Source organism: Hyalella azteca, unplaced genomic scaffold, assembly GCF_000764305.2.
Source record: "Hyalella azteca isolate HAZT.00-mixed unplaced genomic scaffold, Hazt_2.0.2 contig9022, whole genome shotgun sequence".
Taxonomy (NCBI): domain Eukaryota; kingdom Metazoa; phylum Arthropoda; class Malacostraca; order Amphipoda; family Hyalellidae; genus Hyalella; species Hyalella azteca.
In genome coordinates this window covers 47,510-64,424 of record NW_025939103.1, presented here as the reverse complement: position 1 = coordinate 64,424, position 16,915 = coordinate 47,510, and the positions used below count along the sequence as shown (strand labels likewise).

Here is a 16,915-nt window from a genome sequence, read left to right as displayed (position 1 = left end):
ACAGGTCGTGCAGCCAACAGGAGGTGGGGGTTGCCAACAGGTCGTGCAGCCAACAGGAGGTGGGGGGTGCCAACAGGTCGTGCAGCCAACAGGAGGTGGGGGGTGCCAACAGGTCGTGCAGCCAACAGGAGGTGGGGGGAGCCAACAGGTCGTGCAGCCTCTACACGAGAGAAGGAGTTCGTCTTGGCTTGATTTGTGACCAGCAGTCGTGGGTTTGGGGCTGTGAAGCTCATCCCGACTCCAGTTATGTGGTGAGAAAACTTCTTCGCCGAACACGGAAGCTTGATCAACAAAATTATGGCTGTGAAACATTGTCGAAACTATATTTCAGATGTGTATGATTGGCAAAATTAATCACGGTCAAGTATTGAGTGATAAATACCCCATAAATAACTCCATGGGTACAAATTGGACTCAGATTTGGAATAAGCTACGTACGTAAAAATTACCTATTAGTTACTAACAGTCGGACGAAAGTATGACCCTAATATTTTGAGGTCTCGAAGTCTGACCTCAACTTTGACAGTGAAATTTCATTCAATGTTCCTACAGGTATCTTATAGATATGTTTGACACAAGTCGCTATCGACTGGAAAAATTTTACGTTTTAAATCTATAATTTAATTATGAGGCTGAGGGGTTACAGTTAAATAAAATTTCTTCAGGCAGTGGGATGCCAAGACGGGACTATCGCGTATTTGCAGCTCGTGTTCGCCACTGTGCACGGTCTGTACAAGGAGCGATACGCGTACCGGGAGAACATGACGGACGGCATCATCCAGCATCTCATTACGGAACAGAAAGTGCGCATCAAGTGCCGGGACTTGGACATAAAAAGTGGCCATTTACAAGCACAGACTTGCAGTAAGTCCAGAAGTTCTGTTAACAGTGATACAATATTATGATATTTGGAGTCAAGATATGTATTTTTGTGGCCAAAAGAAATTAAATTTAACCAAAATATTTTGGAGAAAGTGATATTGAAAAGTCAAAGTTCGTTATTACGAGCTTTTGATGAGAGAAATTTTGCGAATCAGCGTTATATTTTCCGATGTCAAAGGCAATAATGTATCAGAACTTTAGCAAGATTTTAAAGCAATCATAATACAAGCTTCATATTCAGAAGAAATATATTAGTACCAATTTGTTTAATTACAAAGTTTGAAACATACGTAGAGGCATCATAATTGAGGTCGGCTTCTATTGATTTACAGGTTAAACTCCCGGAGCGCGTGATCGTATACGAGCTCTACTCCCAGGAAGCTGCCCACATGCACTACAGGTATTCAATTCTTGCGTGGTAATTCTGGAAATCCAGACAATCTTGCTCCTGGTATCCCAAAACAATTGTTCTGCAGGTGTCCAATTCTGGGCACGGTAGTTCTTTAAATGAAGACAATAGTGCTACAGGTCTCTGATTCTGGCATGGATGTTCTGGAAATACAAAATTTATTGTTACAGGTACCCGATTCAGAGCATGGTAATTCTGGAAATGAAGAAAATCATAAAATTGTAGCCAGAGGTGAAATTCATCTTATAGACCTTCTCGGAAATCCTTAATTCCTGTTATGAAATTTCAAAGTGTCTTGAACATCACAAACTAACAGTATATTTAAATTAATGAAGCAATGTGCAAGAGTCTTTGTGGAAATGCTTGATTGAAAAATGTGGCTTGGTCATTTAATTCATTGCGTTTCCTTATTGATGAACTGTTTTTGAAATTACTGGGTTCAGATCACAAGAATAATCTCCGTAAATCATAAGTGTACTAACTCTGTATCACAAAATTCATCAGTAATTTAATAAATTTTTCGCCTCAAATCTAAACATTCCTTCTACTATTCGCTCAAAAATATTTAAATATTTTTACAACCTTGAAACAACAAGATTGAAACAATTTATTAAAATATTTAAAAAAAGATGGTATAGTTTAAGTTTAAAAAGCTGGTTTAAGTTTTGCACGAAATTTAACTTTAACAATTTTTTTGCAGATGTATTATTGTAAAATAGGTTTTAATTTACATCAATAATGTTTTTTTATGAATATGTGACGATCATATGCATTACCTACGAATGAAGTCATGAAGTTTTGTAAGTAAAATTTAAGTTCAATCAAGGAGACGGTACGGACGTTGAAACAGCACATGTCATGCGCAACTGCCATATAAGTAGCTGACTGAGTTTCGATGAATTATCATAGCGAGTCAAGGAAATTACGATTGATATCATCTGAAAATATTCAGTATCCATGCCTGCCGGGATGAATTTTCCGCTTAACAGGAAAAGCTTTTTCTTATTACATGCCTGAAACTTTCGCATTACTTTAACAAGTTTCAGACATCCATTGTGTATTATTACACAATGGCCAACCTGCACTACAATTCTATCATCTATTAACTGTTCCTGTTTTACCGATAGTTTATTATGTCATGTAGCATTTCGGCTTTAAATTAATCTTTATCGCTTCCATTTGATCGCAGAGTTCGAGACCAGATCAATCAGAAGCTGGAGTGCAACTTGCTGGTCGTATGCACAAACCACATCGTCCTGTGCCAGGTGACCTGCACCGGTTTGTCGAAAAACACCACAATGATCGTCGAAATAATGCACTATTAGCTGCAGCAGTCAAAATTAATAATGAAATTAACTAATAATAATTACATTAATTGGTTATACTGTGCAAAGCGTGACACACTTCCTGTCCGTAGCACTGATACGTTTTTTGCCGAGCCTAACAGTGTCAGATGGCAAAAAAAGGACAAATGTTTATCACTCATTTGTTTGAGTGATATGTTCTTATCAGCAGCACGGAATTAATAAAAAGTCATGCTGAATACGTTATTTGCAATTTATGTACTTTTTTCCTGTAAAAATTTTATAGAAAACTGTGTTTTAATGACAACTGATTACTATCTGGGAGCATGAGAAAACAGGTGAAATATTTTGGAAAAGGATTACAATTTTTTTCTATCCAAAATTGCGTAGTTTTTCCACCCTTATCGATGATTAACGGGAGAACAAAATGAAATGATAAGAAAAGAGAAGTCGAAGAATTATCTCTAATGACATTGACCGCGACAGTAACATTTTAGTTCTTGTTATTTATATAAACATGTAAATCTAAACAAATTCTACCAAGGAAATATACATTTCCTTGGTATACCCTACCTCCTCCTTAATACTCTACCTCGAATACTATCGATAGAATAAAAATCAATCACTGAATAACTATCATTCAATCATATCTATACTATCATAAATGTAATAACTGCTTAATACGTTCAGCTATTAAGCAACACGATTGCTGGATTTAACATCGCAGGATAACTACTAAATTTGACTAATTTAACGTACAGGGGAAGCGGCTGCAGTGTCTGAACTTCACGGGGCTACGGAAGCGAGAGTGGCAACTCGACTCTATGATCCCCTACATAAAAGTGGTTGGGGCCGCCAACAGGGAGGGGCTACTGATGGGGCTCAAAAATGGACAGGTTGCGATTATGGTTGAACTAAATGAGGTTAGGAACTATAAGGTGATAGTTCAACCAAGGGTGAGGATTCTGAAGACTATGAAGTTAATTGTTTGATAATTAAACGTTGAAGTGACTCCGTTCATGATCAGGTTAAGTAGTTTTTGAGTTCAGCTTCTAACTTATGCTTGGTCACACCGTGGAAAAGGAAGTTTTAACTAACTAGTCACTTATTATATGTTATATTTATTCCATATTAATGGCAGGTGCTGAAAATATTCCTGGACAACGCGTTTCCCGTTCACCTGCTGACGGTGAGCTCGGCCATCCGCTGCCTCGACCTGAACAGGTCAAGACACCGCCTCGCTGTGGTGGACGATAACAGCGATCTACTCGTCTACACTCTACCTGATGAACTGCTCTGCAGCGTGAGTCTACTGCTGCACTCTACCTGAGGGTGAACTGCTCTACAGTGTGAGTCTACTTCTATACTCTACCTGAGGGCGAACTGCTCTACAGCGTGAGTCTACTTCTTTCTGCAGCGTGAGTCTACTGCTGCACTCTACCTGAGGGCGAACTGCTCTACAGTGTGAGTCTACTTCTGTATTCTACCTGAGGGCGAACTGCTCTACAGTGCGAGTCTACTGCTGCACTCTACCTGAGAGCGAACTGCTCTACAGTGTGGGTTTACTTCTATACTCTACCTGAGGGCGAACTGCTCTACAGCCTGAGTCTACTTCTACTTTCTACCTGAGGGCGAACTGCTCTACAGTGTGAGTCTACTTCTATACTCTACCTAAGGGCGAACTGCTCTACAGCCTAAGTCTACTTCTATACTCTACCTGAGGGCGAATTGATTTACAGCGTAAGTCTACTTCTATACTCTACCTGAGGGCGAATTGATTTACAGCGTAAGTCTACTTCTACTCTACCTGGAAACTTTCTGATGCCGATGTACATTGTAAGTCAACTGCTGCTCAGCACGATCAAAGGTAATGCCATTTTTATATAAAATTGTCCAAGAATTCGTTCTGTGTAAATGCCGTAAATTCTTGTGAGTTTCCGAATATATAAATTCTCAAGAGAGCAAAGGAATTTCGGACATTTCGGAATTGTTGGCGTTACAAAAAAAGTTTCATTCGAATAGCATGAAAGACCAATTTTGTGTCAAAATAGAAATGTTTTTTTTTAAGTCTGTATTGAAGACTAACTTGTTACACTCATAATTGGAGTAATTTTCTAATTGCAGTGATGAGTACTTCTACGATAAATCAAGTGATTAGTAAACACCTCATTTCGAGGTACAAAAATAAGAGCGTCGCCAACTGAACGTTCTCAGAACATTTTATCATATTATTGACCCGATAAGTTTAGAGTGGAGGGAAAGTGCTAAATAGTGCTAACTAGCGTGCACAAAATGTTAGCAGTTGGGCAGTGATACATGCAACATTTATAGAGTGACTGAGAAATATAAACTAGTGATTCATCACTTACTAGCAAAGTAAAAAAATGTCACTGAATTATTAGAGCAAATTCTAATTTCAAATGGTGATCGCGATTTCTAGAAAATTTTGAAAGCTAAATTTTTAATTAATAAATATTGCATTCAATTCGAATAATTCAATGGTACTGAATTATGTCAAAAATAGTTTGATGGCAGCATAGCTTTGCTGCCTAAATTTTATTCACATAAATTTTCAAAGGTGTTACTTAGAAGTAGGGCAACATGGGGCAGCGCGCCCCCCCCCCCTTTTTTAAAGTAAATTTTTGATGAAGTTTTAATAGATACGAGGTGGTTCTTTGTTTGTTTAAAGGTACAACTAATGAGGAATGTACGATGTGAATTAGACGCCTAGAGTTGTTCAAATTTTAATGAAACACTATTTTGTAAAAAGTGTCAAATGGGCATATTGCCCCACCCCTGGGGCAATGGGCCCATGGGCTTGGGGAAAGGCGCCCACCCATGGTCCCTTTACCACAATTGCATATTTTTCGTTTAAAAATTATAAAACATCACTTTACAGTTCAAAATAAGAAATATGTAATAAAAAATATGATATTCATTCATTTATTAACAACTCAAACAATCATATCCTCAACTTGAAAAAATATACTCCTGGCTTAAAAATCTATCACTAACCTGAAGAAAAATATTTCATTGACATAAAAATATACATTCTTAACTTGAAAAATATATCCTTGCGATAAAAAATTCATCCTTGACATGAAAAAATGTATCCTTGACTAGAAAAAAATATATATTTAGTTGATCAGAAAAAAATTGGTTCCAGTTTCGTCCATAATCCAGATATTATGTGCAGAGAATTCGTACCTAATCGTGATTTCAGCCAACACCATAAAAACTCATCAACTTTTGGCTCCTTGGTGTTGACTGAAATCAACTTTTGGTAAGGCAAGAGTCAATAACTCGATAAGGAGTCATAAATACACATAACTAGAAACTAAACCTGCTGCCTTAAGGCGGCAAATCAAAAAATCATGCTATATGAAGTGTAATTTGTAATTCAAAAAGCTAGTTATAGTTTTGAAAAATTCATTGAGACAAATCTAATGATGTATAACACAAGACTTCACCATGGGCGCTTTGCCCCGTGACACGCGTGGGCCCGTTGCCCCACTAGGTATCATTTCAATTTATATCGTGTCAATATTTTATTTTAAAAGCTAATAGTCTAAACTTGATCTCAAAATTATCCCTATAAATATTAATTTCAACATATAATTCACAGTAATTTCAAAAGTTTCATCTACAGTAATCGAAAACAGTTATATTTAGCAGCAAAAAATTTGCATCTGTGCTAAACAGTTATTCACAAATAACTTAATAACGCAAACACTTAGCAAAACTTAAATCCGTACACTTCATCCCAGTGAAACTGTCGACCGGCGGTAGAGAACACGGACCAATATCTGCCATACTTAGCGAGAAACCCGCTATGGGCCCATGACCCGCAGTGGGCTCGCTGCCCCATGTTACCCACTTAAAAACAATAAAAATTAATTTCTTTACAACTAAATTCATGAATTCCTTTAAACAACTTCAGAAGAGTGTACATCCACTTAAAAATATATCCGAAAAGTCAAAGATAGATAAATCGAGAATCAAATATATTTGGGAGCCAGGTGCATGATATGCTTGCGAATCGCAGTTTAAAGGAATCAGTGTTTATTATAATGTAAACTAGTTAGTTCTGCACCGCACTTACATACAGTCAAGCGTGAAGGAAATGAGTGAATTGAAGATCTTCCTATAATAAGGTTGAAATTATTGCGCTCGTGAACGGAGCTCCGGTCGCGGGTCTCAGTTGTGGGTTAAGTTGTTGTGCAGGCAGGGCATAAGCGGGGTTAATTTGTTATGTAAGCTGGCCAGTTGTGGGTTAAATTGTGTAGGCAGATCAGTTGTGGGGTTAAGTTGTTGTGCAGGCAGGGCATAAGCGGGGTTAATTTGTTATGTAAGCAGGCCAGTTGTGGGATAAGTTGTGCAGGCAGGGCAGAAGTGGGGTTAATTTGTTATGTAAGCAGGCCAGTTGTGGGATAAGCTGTGCAGGCAGGGCAGAAGCGGGGTTAATTTGTTATGTAAGCAGGCCAGTTGGGGGGTTAAGTTGTGCAGGCAGGGCAGAAGCGGGTTTAATTTGTTATGTAAGCTGGCCAGTTGTGGGTTAAATTGTGTAGGCAGATCAGTTGTGTTGTTAAGATGGGATCATTATATCATTTCCCAATCATTATCCAGAATTGTACCTCACTAAACCGTTCAACGTAAGAAAATCACGGCATCAAATTCGTTGATAGCGTTGACGACGATTTCTTGTGGAAAAAAATCTATTCGTGCCGAAGTGTCAAATAAATATTTTCTTCTTAAAAAATAATATTTCCTTAAATAAACAAATTTTCGAATCATTTAACGACTTTTCATTATTATTATTAACTATTTAACTATCTTTATTAACTAACTATCTTCTTATGTTAGGAGAAAGGAGCCAACAGCGTGGTGTGGAACACGAGTTGCGATGCAATGCTCTGCTATTCTAGCAACTCAACATTCAACATCAAGGCCGATAACTCCCCACCGCACGAACAGAAGCTGCAGGTGGAACGATGTGGTGTGGAAATGAGGTACGCATTTTTGCAAGTGATAGAAAACGGGATAACATGAAATTGCGATGACGCACATGCATGCAATAAATTATGTGTAATATGCTAAAAAATCATTTAGCTTTTTTCACAAAACCGGTTATAAAGACGTTGTCCGGGAAAAGTAATCCTCGCAATTTGCAAATCCTCTTATTCCGAATCCTGTCATCCTGAATTCTGCTCGTATGCAATAATCCGTCATCCCGTGTTTCGTTAATAATATAGTTACTTATTCTAACAAGTGTTCTCCCAACCAATAGTTTGCATGAAACTTACAATTAAGTCCCAGTTTTAAAATCGAAAAAAATAATTTCTAATTAAATGCAATTTAGACGCACCGAAATAAAGGTCACTTTTAATTGTCTGTTAATTTTTAAATAATTTCTCATTCAAAATCCATCCCCTCATCCTGTTATACCAAACAATCCCCAAACTGAAATGGAAATTTTAGGCCCCAAAATTGAAAAGCGATATTGTATTTATATACTAGTGTGTTATTGAAAATAAATTACGAATGAAAATGAAATATCATTCGCATGTTGTAACTGTAGTTAAATGTGAATATTACATGTTCAATGTAAAGTGTTAAATGCGAGTTTGAACAGGTCTTCCTATAATATGCTTATATTAATTTTATTCATTTTGGTAGAATTAGAGGTAAAAAGCTTAAAAAATTGAAGGAATTACAGATCCCGGACAAGACCGGGTTATTCTGCTGGTATATAATACATAATGACAAGAGCAATGCTGCAAAGATGTGATAAAACATTTTTAAAATTTACTTGCAACGTCTTTAATGCTGGCATCAGAATGTGAATTGAAAATGTATATGAATTTAATAGCAGTTTTGCTTACAAAACGTTAACATGAAATTGTACCGGGCTCATTGAACTGTTATGATATAGTTACAAATAGGTTAATTAATTTCTAAACCTTATCCAGTTTATGCTGAAATTCATCCCTATGTTATTCTAATTTCAGGGTTTCGTCGTGGGATTTAGCGGCAGTAAAATCTTTTGTTTGCACGTGATCAGCTTGTCGACGGTGGAGGTGCCACAGAGCGACCCCATGTACCAGTACCTCGATAAAAACATGTGCAAGTGAGGCTTTCTTCTGCATGAGCCAAATTCATTTAGTCTGCTCACGATAACTCGACAATAAATAATTTAAACCCTAAAGATTCAAGCTTCATTTTTCACAAACACGGCACAACCAAATACTCCAAAACATTAACATAGCCTGGCATGAGGGCCTTTGGACTGCTCTGAAATCTTTCGTAAATATCTTCAACTTGGTTTTCGTTACTACGACTACGGAACTTTATTGAGGCATGAATCCTAAAATATATTAGTATTCAACCAGTTACCAATATGATTAATTTATTGCATATTAATTATATTATTATCTTCTATTTATATCATTTGTATCCTTAAGGGAAGCGTGCAGCATCGCATGTCTGGGTGTGACGGATGGCGACTGGCGGGCGCTGGGTCGCGCTGCGCTCCACGACCACAACTACGACGTCGCCAAGAAGTGCTTCACCAGGACCAAGGACATGAGGAGTCTTCAGCTCCTGCAGATTATTGAGGTAACTTGGATTAACATCAGAGTCTAGCGTGCAAAGCTCCCGGGGCACAATGAGATAATTATTGTTGAACAGCCTGTTTTAAGACATATCTCGACATTTCTCTGAAACTAGAACTCGTCCGATTTATGAGCTTTCAAGTTATTGAATTTCTATTTAACACCATTGTTTGCAACGCCGAATTTTGCACATTTTTTCTACCTTTCGCTAAAACTTCGGTGGATTAGCCAGCGAAAAACAAATAGGAGCTCCGCTCCTATCTTAGCAGTCAAACTTATTAAACCAAAATGGAGCCGTGCCACACTGGTGGAACCCTTTGCCGGGTAGAGGTCGACGCTTTGATCTTCCTCTTTCTACCCCTTATTTCTGTGAAAAAATCATATTCCTTAAAATGAGACTTGGTTTTATTCAGTTGATCTATTCACTAAAGACCCACGTTCTAATGCAAATATATGAATAATTTGTACCTAACTTTGCACATAATTTTGTTCTAAACGACCCAGGTACGCGGTCAGCAAGGCAGTGGGGATCCGACTTTGGCTGAAGCCGATATTTTGGCGCACGAGGGAAGGTTCTCGGAAGCCGCCAAACTTTACCGCAAAGCCGGCCAGGACAGCGCAGCCATGAACATGTACTCTGACCTCAGGATGTTCGACTTGGCGCAGGTTACAATTTTGTAGACATATACACCCTCAAGATGATCGACATAGCGCAGGTGACAATTTTGTAGACATATACACCCTCAAGATGATCGACATAGCGCAGGTTACTATTTGGGGCAGATATGCACACCGACCTCTGACGGTTCAGCATGACGTAAACTATTTAAAAAGTCATTATTTGACATAAGTAATATATGTTTTGATATTATGTTAAAACTTATATTAAATGTTTCAGGTTAACAGTTATATTTAAAAACATTGGAATTAGAAATTTGTTATTGGCAAGGGTCATAAACTTAGCGGCAATATTAATAATTGTTCCTTTAGGGTTGTTGCAAAATAATATCACCGCAATGCTTGAATATATGGCAGGAATACCTGGGCGCCGACGGCACGATGGACAAGCAACAGCTCATCAAGAAGAAGGCGGACTGGGCGCGCAACATCAAGGAGCCGCGCACAGCCGTCGAGATGTACCTGTCCGCTGGCGAGACCGCCAAAGCCGCCGAGATCATGGCAGAGAACGGCTGGGTCGAGATGTGAGCAGGAGACAATTTTTATGGTAATTATTTTTTGTATCATACCTTGTTAAAAAAATTATACAGAAAAAATTGCGGAAACTGTCGTTTGATGAAATATTCTTGCTTTATTTTGCTTTCCATTCACACTGTGAATGGAATGCAAGGCAGTGGGGAATTTTTTCACAGTAAATTAACTCTACAATTAAATTATTAAATTACCTAATTATTAAATTACTTCATTAATTAATGAAGTTAATTAACTCTACAGGTTAATTTACTTCATTAAGGTTATTGTTGTCATAACATTAAATGAGCTACACGCAATTGCGTCATCGAACTACTCAGGTTAACTTTCTTCCTTGAGGATTTTGTGTCAATAATCAGTCAATGAGCTACACGCAATTTCGTCATCAAACTCCACATGTTCATCACTCACAGTACCAAAACGATGGACGGTCGTCTATTAAAACGTCTCATTAACAGGAAGATGTGCTTCACCAGTAGTCAATAATTGCATCTAATTTATGGAAATGGGTTCTATTTGCAGTTTGCCTGGACTTTCGTTAAAACATTGAATCAACAGGAAGAAGGGCGAGTTGCAGTGTGTGGTCGAGCTCTTCGTAGAGGATGAAGATTGGGAAGAGGCGTTCGGGTGGGCTGAGAAGCACCCGCAGTTCATGGAGTTGGTCTACGTGCCTTATGCCACCAGCTTGGCCGAGAAAGACGAGTTTCTCCTCGCGCAGAAACCCAAACAAAATTCAGATGCGGGTCCGACTCTGAAATAGGTACCGCCTAGGACTCGGGGCGCGCCTAAATCAGCTTCTCTGTGTCCGCTTTCAGTTCTCCTTTTCGAACCCTAGTCAGACAGCTACGAGAGTCTGCTCTCTGCTCTGGCGGCCACTGGGCGGTACGTAATGAGCTCGCTACAGGTTCCGCGAGAGATCTGGCCCAGAGATTAAGGTGGATAAAATCAGTATGCCGAGAATGTGTTGTCACCGCTGCAATGCAGCATGAAGAAATAAGTAGACAATGATGACTTAATTTTGGCAATTCCAATCAAAAAGTGATGGTTTATAGGCATTTAATCTCAATAGCGGGGATACGAAGTTTGCTGAATGTGATGATCGGGTTAACAGTTACTCTGCTGTTAATTTATCTTTATTTTTTTATTTTTTACTTCCTGGAGAATGAATTGAATGAAATTTTAGTTCAGAGTTAAGCATGCAGGCATTTTCCCAGATTCATCATACAGACAAATTATGATAGGTTGTTTGAATGTTTGGGCATCAAAATGAATCTTGCTTATTGAAAGTTCAATTTTGAAGTATCAAATTTTACGACCTACGTCTTAAAATTGGTTTACAGCCAACCATCTGGCTTCAGTTACTAGCGTTTTCTTGGTTGATACTACAAGTAAGAGTTAAAAAAATTATATTATCTCCAACAGCATTCCATAAAGCCGGAAACCCTGGCGAGGCATTCCGTGTTCTGGAGCAGCTCACGCACAACGCGGTGACGGAGAACAGGTTCAGTGACGCTGGCTACTACTTCTGGATGCTCTCTGCAGTGCCTCGAACACCTGCGTCACGACCACACAAAAGGGTATACTAAAATTATTCTAAATAACGTAGGTAGTTAAGGTGTAGTGTATGAAAAGCTATCAAGAACAGGTTAGAGAAAGCCAAGAATTCTGGAAACTCTCATCTAAGTGTATCGTGGCCTTTAACTCAAGCATTGTGGTGTGGGAAAGTGCAAACTTTGCTGCTTCAATATTATTTTCTCTAAACTAATAAATAAACGATTAAGTCAGTTATCAGTGCATTAATTGAAAGACTGTGACTGTGTCCTTCAGTCAGGAAGTTTAATGTAAAAAACTGATCATTTCGACTCGCTCTACACATCAAAAAATCTTGCAAAGCCTAATGCAGGTGAATGCGAGTCTCTTGAATAATTAACTTGACGAAAAAAGACGACAAATTGCAACGACTACTTATAACGAATATATAATAGTATTTATGTTAACAGTTATGGAGAGGATAAAGACGCGTCTGTGACGTCTTGATCATAACGAACGTTGGATAACGTCACAGAAACAAGCAGTCTGTGACGTCTTGATCATAACGAACGTTGGATAACGTCACAGAAACGTAGAGCCTCAATAAAACGTTATCCTTCTCATAAAAAAACGTATAAAGTTGCTATATTGTTGGGAAAATTTCCCAACCTGGCTACTTTGAAATTCCAACGAAGAAGTAGAGCTTACTCTGTCTATATAAGACAGAGGCGCAGCTCTCAAAAAGAAGCTACTATAAATCTTTACGTATCTAATGAAGTTATCCGCCGTCCTAACTGTTCTTGATTATGCGCCACATTTCTTCTCGTGTATAACTAATGGTTTTATTTTGTTGTGCACAACCCTTGCCGAGTTACTGATTTATTTTGGGTGCATGCTTTTGTCACCTCCTTTGAACACTTTGGCAGGCCCGTCAGGCTCTGTGATAATTATCTATTAAAGTATTAAATGCCTAACGTGAAACTAAACTTACTTGATCAATACCTTGAATTCTTAACTATTAATCTTTGTTTGGCGGGTCCCATTAAATCTTCAACTTAACCATAACTTCTCTTTAACTGTACTGCCGAAGTGTTCACTTCTCTCGTGGTGTTTATTAACTTTGTGGAACAGTGGCGACCATTAAATTTGTTCAAGTGGTGCGGTTTGCGACCATTGTTGCAGCCGCGTTTTAACTAAGAGAATTGCAAACAGCATACTGTTAAACTTCACTTCTAAAAGCACCAAAAGTGCACTTATTTTTGATTTAATAAGGTGAGCTCTAATGTGAAATGAAATTGTTGAATTAACGTAATTGAATATTTAAGCAGTGTTTGTCCTCAAGCGCGTTAGTAATAAAGTCTTTTTCTCGTACAGTATACATACTGGTCGGCTTCTGTCTTCTGTGACCACCTGGACTTCTAAATTGTTCTATAAAAATTCGAGTGACCTACGATAAAGTCTGGGATTAAAACTGAACTGCAAACAACGATTTCATCTGATTAAATTACTTCCATTGGCCTCTATTTGTTTTGATCCTTTTGAAATATTAGCTTTACATCTGGAAGAGGTTAACCTCAAGCGTAGGGAGAAATTTCCCTACAATATTTTATATTATATTTATATATTTTTTCTATTTATTATGAGGTCCATAATTATCGTAATGTCTTTATTATTATTGCCATCGTTATCGCCGTTATCACCGTCGTCGTCACTATTCGCCGTTTTTCGGTGAAATAAGTTAATAGTGATAAATGAATTAATTCACAATTAATGGAGAATATTCAGCCGTAACAGGCGTGACTTTACGTAACTTCACGGAAGTCACGTACGTTATTTCCGACTTTCGTTTTGTTGATTCATTATAAATAATTTAACCGTATTTTTCAATATATAATATATCCATAAACTTCTATTCATCGTATATCTAACTAAGGTTGGGCAGCAATTTTGTCGATCCAATTCATTTCTTCTCAGTTTACTCGCATTTATGTCTTATTTTACGTTAATATTTTATTATTAATATGCATATTTAATTTGAATTAATTTTTTGATCATGAAACAACGTTAGATCGAAAATCTATTTCAGCACTGACATTTTTTAATTAATTCGATGCATTCATTTAAGATTTTCTCTATAAATGTATTTATCTTCAATTATATTCTATAACATTTAAGATTTTCTCCATAAATGTATTTATCTTCAATTATATTCTATAAATTATATTAATTTGGCCAGCCTCCTCAGTTGGGAGGGCAGCGAGGCGCTCGTCAGGCCAGCGCGCGTGTGGGGCACAAGTGCTTGCATTTATAATTTATTTCTAATTAATAAATAAGTTTAAACTTTATTCCGCAATAATATAAAAATATGCATTAATTATTCTTCCCCACTGGGGAGGGCGGGGCTCGGGGCTGCACCGTCGTGGGGAGGAGTTCTTGCATATATATTTTTTAGAGTTCATAAATATCATTATTTTATCATTCATTAATATTCTTTCAAATTTTTAAATATATCAAAATTCAAATAAATATATTTTTAACTATATTTTAAATAAATGAATATTTAAATATTTAAAATATATAAATATTTGTAAAATACACAAATTATTCTCCCCCGCAGTTCGGGGCCCCGGTCTGCACGGCCGCGGAGGCGCAGGATTTCGCGCGCGTCCGGGACCGCTGCCCCGAGACCGGCGTCCTGCTCGGGGACCTGCCGACCCCGCGCACGACTCGTCGACCTTCTTCAGCAAGAGTCCCCCCAAGTCCTTCCAGCGTCCCCATGTAAGTCCTCCCAAGTCCTTCCAGCGTCCCCATGTAAGTCCCCCCAAGCCCTTCCAGCGTCCCCATGTCAGTCCCCCCAAGTCCTTCCAGCGTCCCCATGTCAGTCCCCCCAAGTCCTTCCAGCGTCCCCATGAAAGTCCCCCCAAGTCCTTCCAGCGTCCCCATGTAAGTCCCCCCAAGACCTTCCAGCGTCCCCATGTAAGTCCCCCCAAGTCCTTCCAGCGTCCCCTCCCCCCAAGTCCATCCAGCGTCCCCATGTAAGTTCCCCCAAGTCCTGCCAGTGGAATCGTCCCCATGTAAGTCCCCCCAAGTCCTTCCAGTGGACGCGCCCCATTGTAAATCATATTTTTGCGATGATTTTTTCAATGGATCTTCTCACGCAAGTTTGGTGAGTTATCGCCAGCAGCGAGGAATATATAGTGAACTTTTTTAACATTCCTGGAATATTTCAACATGTGGTGAATTTTGCTCTCCTCCTAGATGAAGCTGTTACTGGCCCTAGATGATGCACTGCCTTGGTTAGATGATGTCATCGTTTACAACCCCAGCCTCGTTTACAGCCTCCAGCCGCGTTTACAACCCCCAGCCTCGTTTACAACCCCCAGCCTCGTTTACAACCCCNTTAGATGATGTCCTAGTTCTCTGCTCCTCTCCTCCTAGATGAAGCTGTTACTGGCCCTAGATGATGCCCTGCCTTTGTTAGATGATGTCCTAGTTCTCTGCTCCCCTCCTCCTAGATGAAGCTGTTACTGGCCCTAGATGATGCCCTGCCTTGGTTAGATGATGTCCTCGTTCTCTGCTCCTCTCCTCCTAGACGAATTTTCTTGTAATTATACTCATTTGATTTTCAGGCATTTCAATTTCTCGTAAATTCCGATAAAACAATGAGTAGATAAAATCATTATCTATGAGGTACTTGATATGATCAATTAGAATATATATAGGATATTATCCTGTACGTATATAATAAACAATAAATAGTATTTTGGAATAATAACATCAATTAACCACTAATCCTGCATATAATAAACAATATAAAGTTTATTAGAATAATAACATAAATTAACCACTTATCCTGTACACAATAAATAATATAAAGTATATAATTAACAACATCAATTAACCACAGGCGACTGCTGCTGCCGGCGGCGATCACCTGATGCTGAGTCGCCGCCTCTTCTACCAGATCTTCCCCAGCGACCAGAGCTTCGGGGACACCAGCGCCGGGGTGTTGCACTTCAGGTGACCTGCTGCCTGCTGGGGCACCTGATGCACCTGCAGGTGCACCACAGGCCTCCCACCCAGTCCACCCAATAACCATAGGCCTATGACACTTATCGTTTTTAAATGCGGACATTTTTATTTCATTTTTATATATAAATTGCTTATAAGTTCACATATTGCGTGTGGATAGCGGCAGCGAGCTGCAGTATTTCGGCCGACACAAGCAAAGGCTCCTTCGTTTCTGTTTCTGGACGTAGCAGTCCCAGGCCACAATGGATCGCCGCCTCTGAGTATCGCTCAGCCGCTCTCGTTTGGGCCAGCTGATGCATGATGCAGTTGCTTGCTTCTGAACCGTCGGTAGTGGTGCAGGAACGGTCGATCAGGGATTGTGCTCTGGAACACGTCCAGTCGTCTCTTGAAGGTCTCCAGGGTGAACTCCCATTCTCTTACATCTTTTGGTAGGACGTTAAACCACCTCGACCCGGCCACGAAAAGGGAACCTTCCTGCAGGGATTGAAATCTGACCGCAGATCCGTTACATACAGATCTGATGACAGATCTGCACAGTAACACACACTTCCTGCACAGTCTCCCCTTATTACGTTATGATGTGACTCAATTTTGAAAGTCTCGCTTTCGAAGTTTGGTGCAATTCCGGTTATCATTTTCCATGTGTACAAAATGACATACCTCTCCCGTCTCCTCTGCAGTGAGTACAGACCCAGTGGCTACAACCACTCCCAGTACTTAAACTCCTCCATCCCTCTGATCCTGGAATTAAAGGTTCGTTGGACCCCTTCCTGGCCTTCCAATGGTGGTACTGCGCCGAGTGTGAACGGAGTCCAGAGCTGGCAGCAGTATTCAAAGATAGGTATTAAAAGGGCTCAGAAGAGTGTGATCATCGGTTCCGCTTCTGTCGTTCTCAACGACCACCTAATACATCCCATCTGTCGCCTACCATGCGGTTA

General features: G+C 39.2%; 1 protein-coding gene across 1 annotated transcript; it reads left to right on the top strand.

Moving 5' to 3' along the window:
• Positions 1-14: 14 nt before the first annotated feature.
• Positions 15-15,893, top strand: LOC108681953 (intraflagellar transport protein 122 homolog; the record flags this gene model as incomplete). The annotated part of the gene is given in 16 exon segments (XM_047881869.1): positions 15-112; positions 149-251; positions 666-827; positions 829-864; positions 1,215-1,282; positions 2,481-2,556; positions 3,357-3,491; positions 3,737-3,898; positions 8,604-8,722; positions 9,057-9,210; positions 9,711-9,872; positions 10,242-10,431; positions 10,974-11,175; positions 11,838-11,992; positions 14,563-14,723; positions 15,853-15,893. Coding segments are annotated over 12 exon segments (1,446 nt in total), but the record flags the coding sequence as incomplete, so codon positions are not given.
• Positions 15,894-16,915: the final 1,022 nt, after the last annotated feature.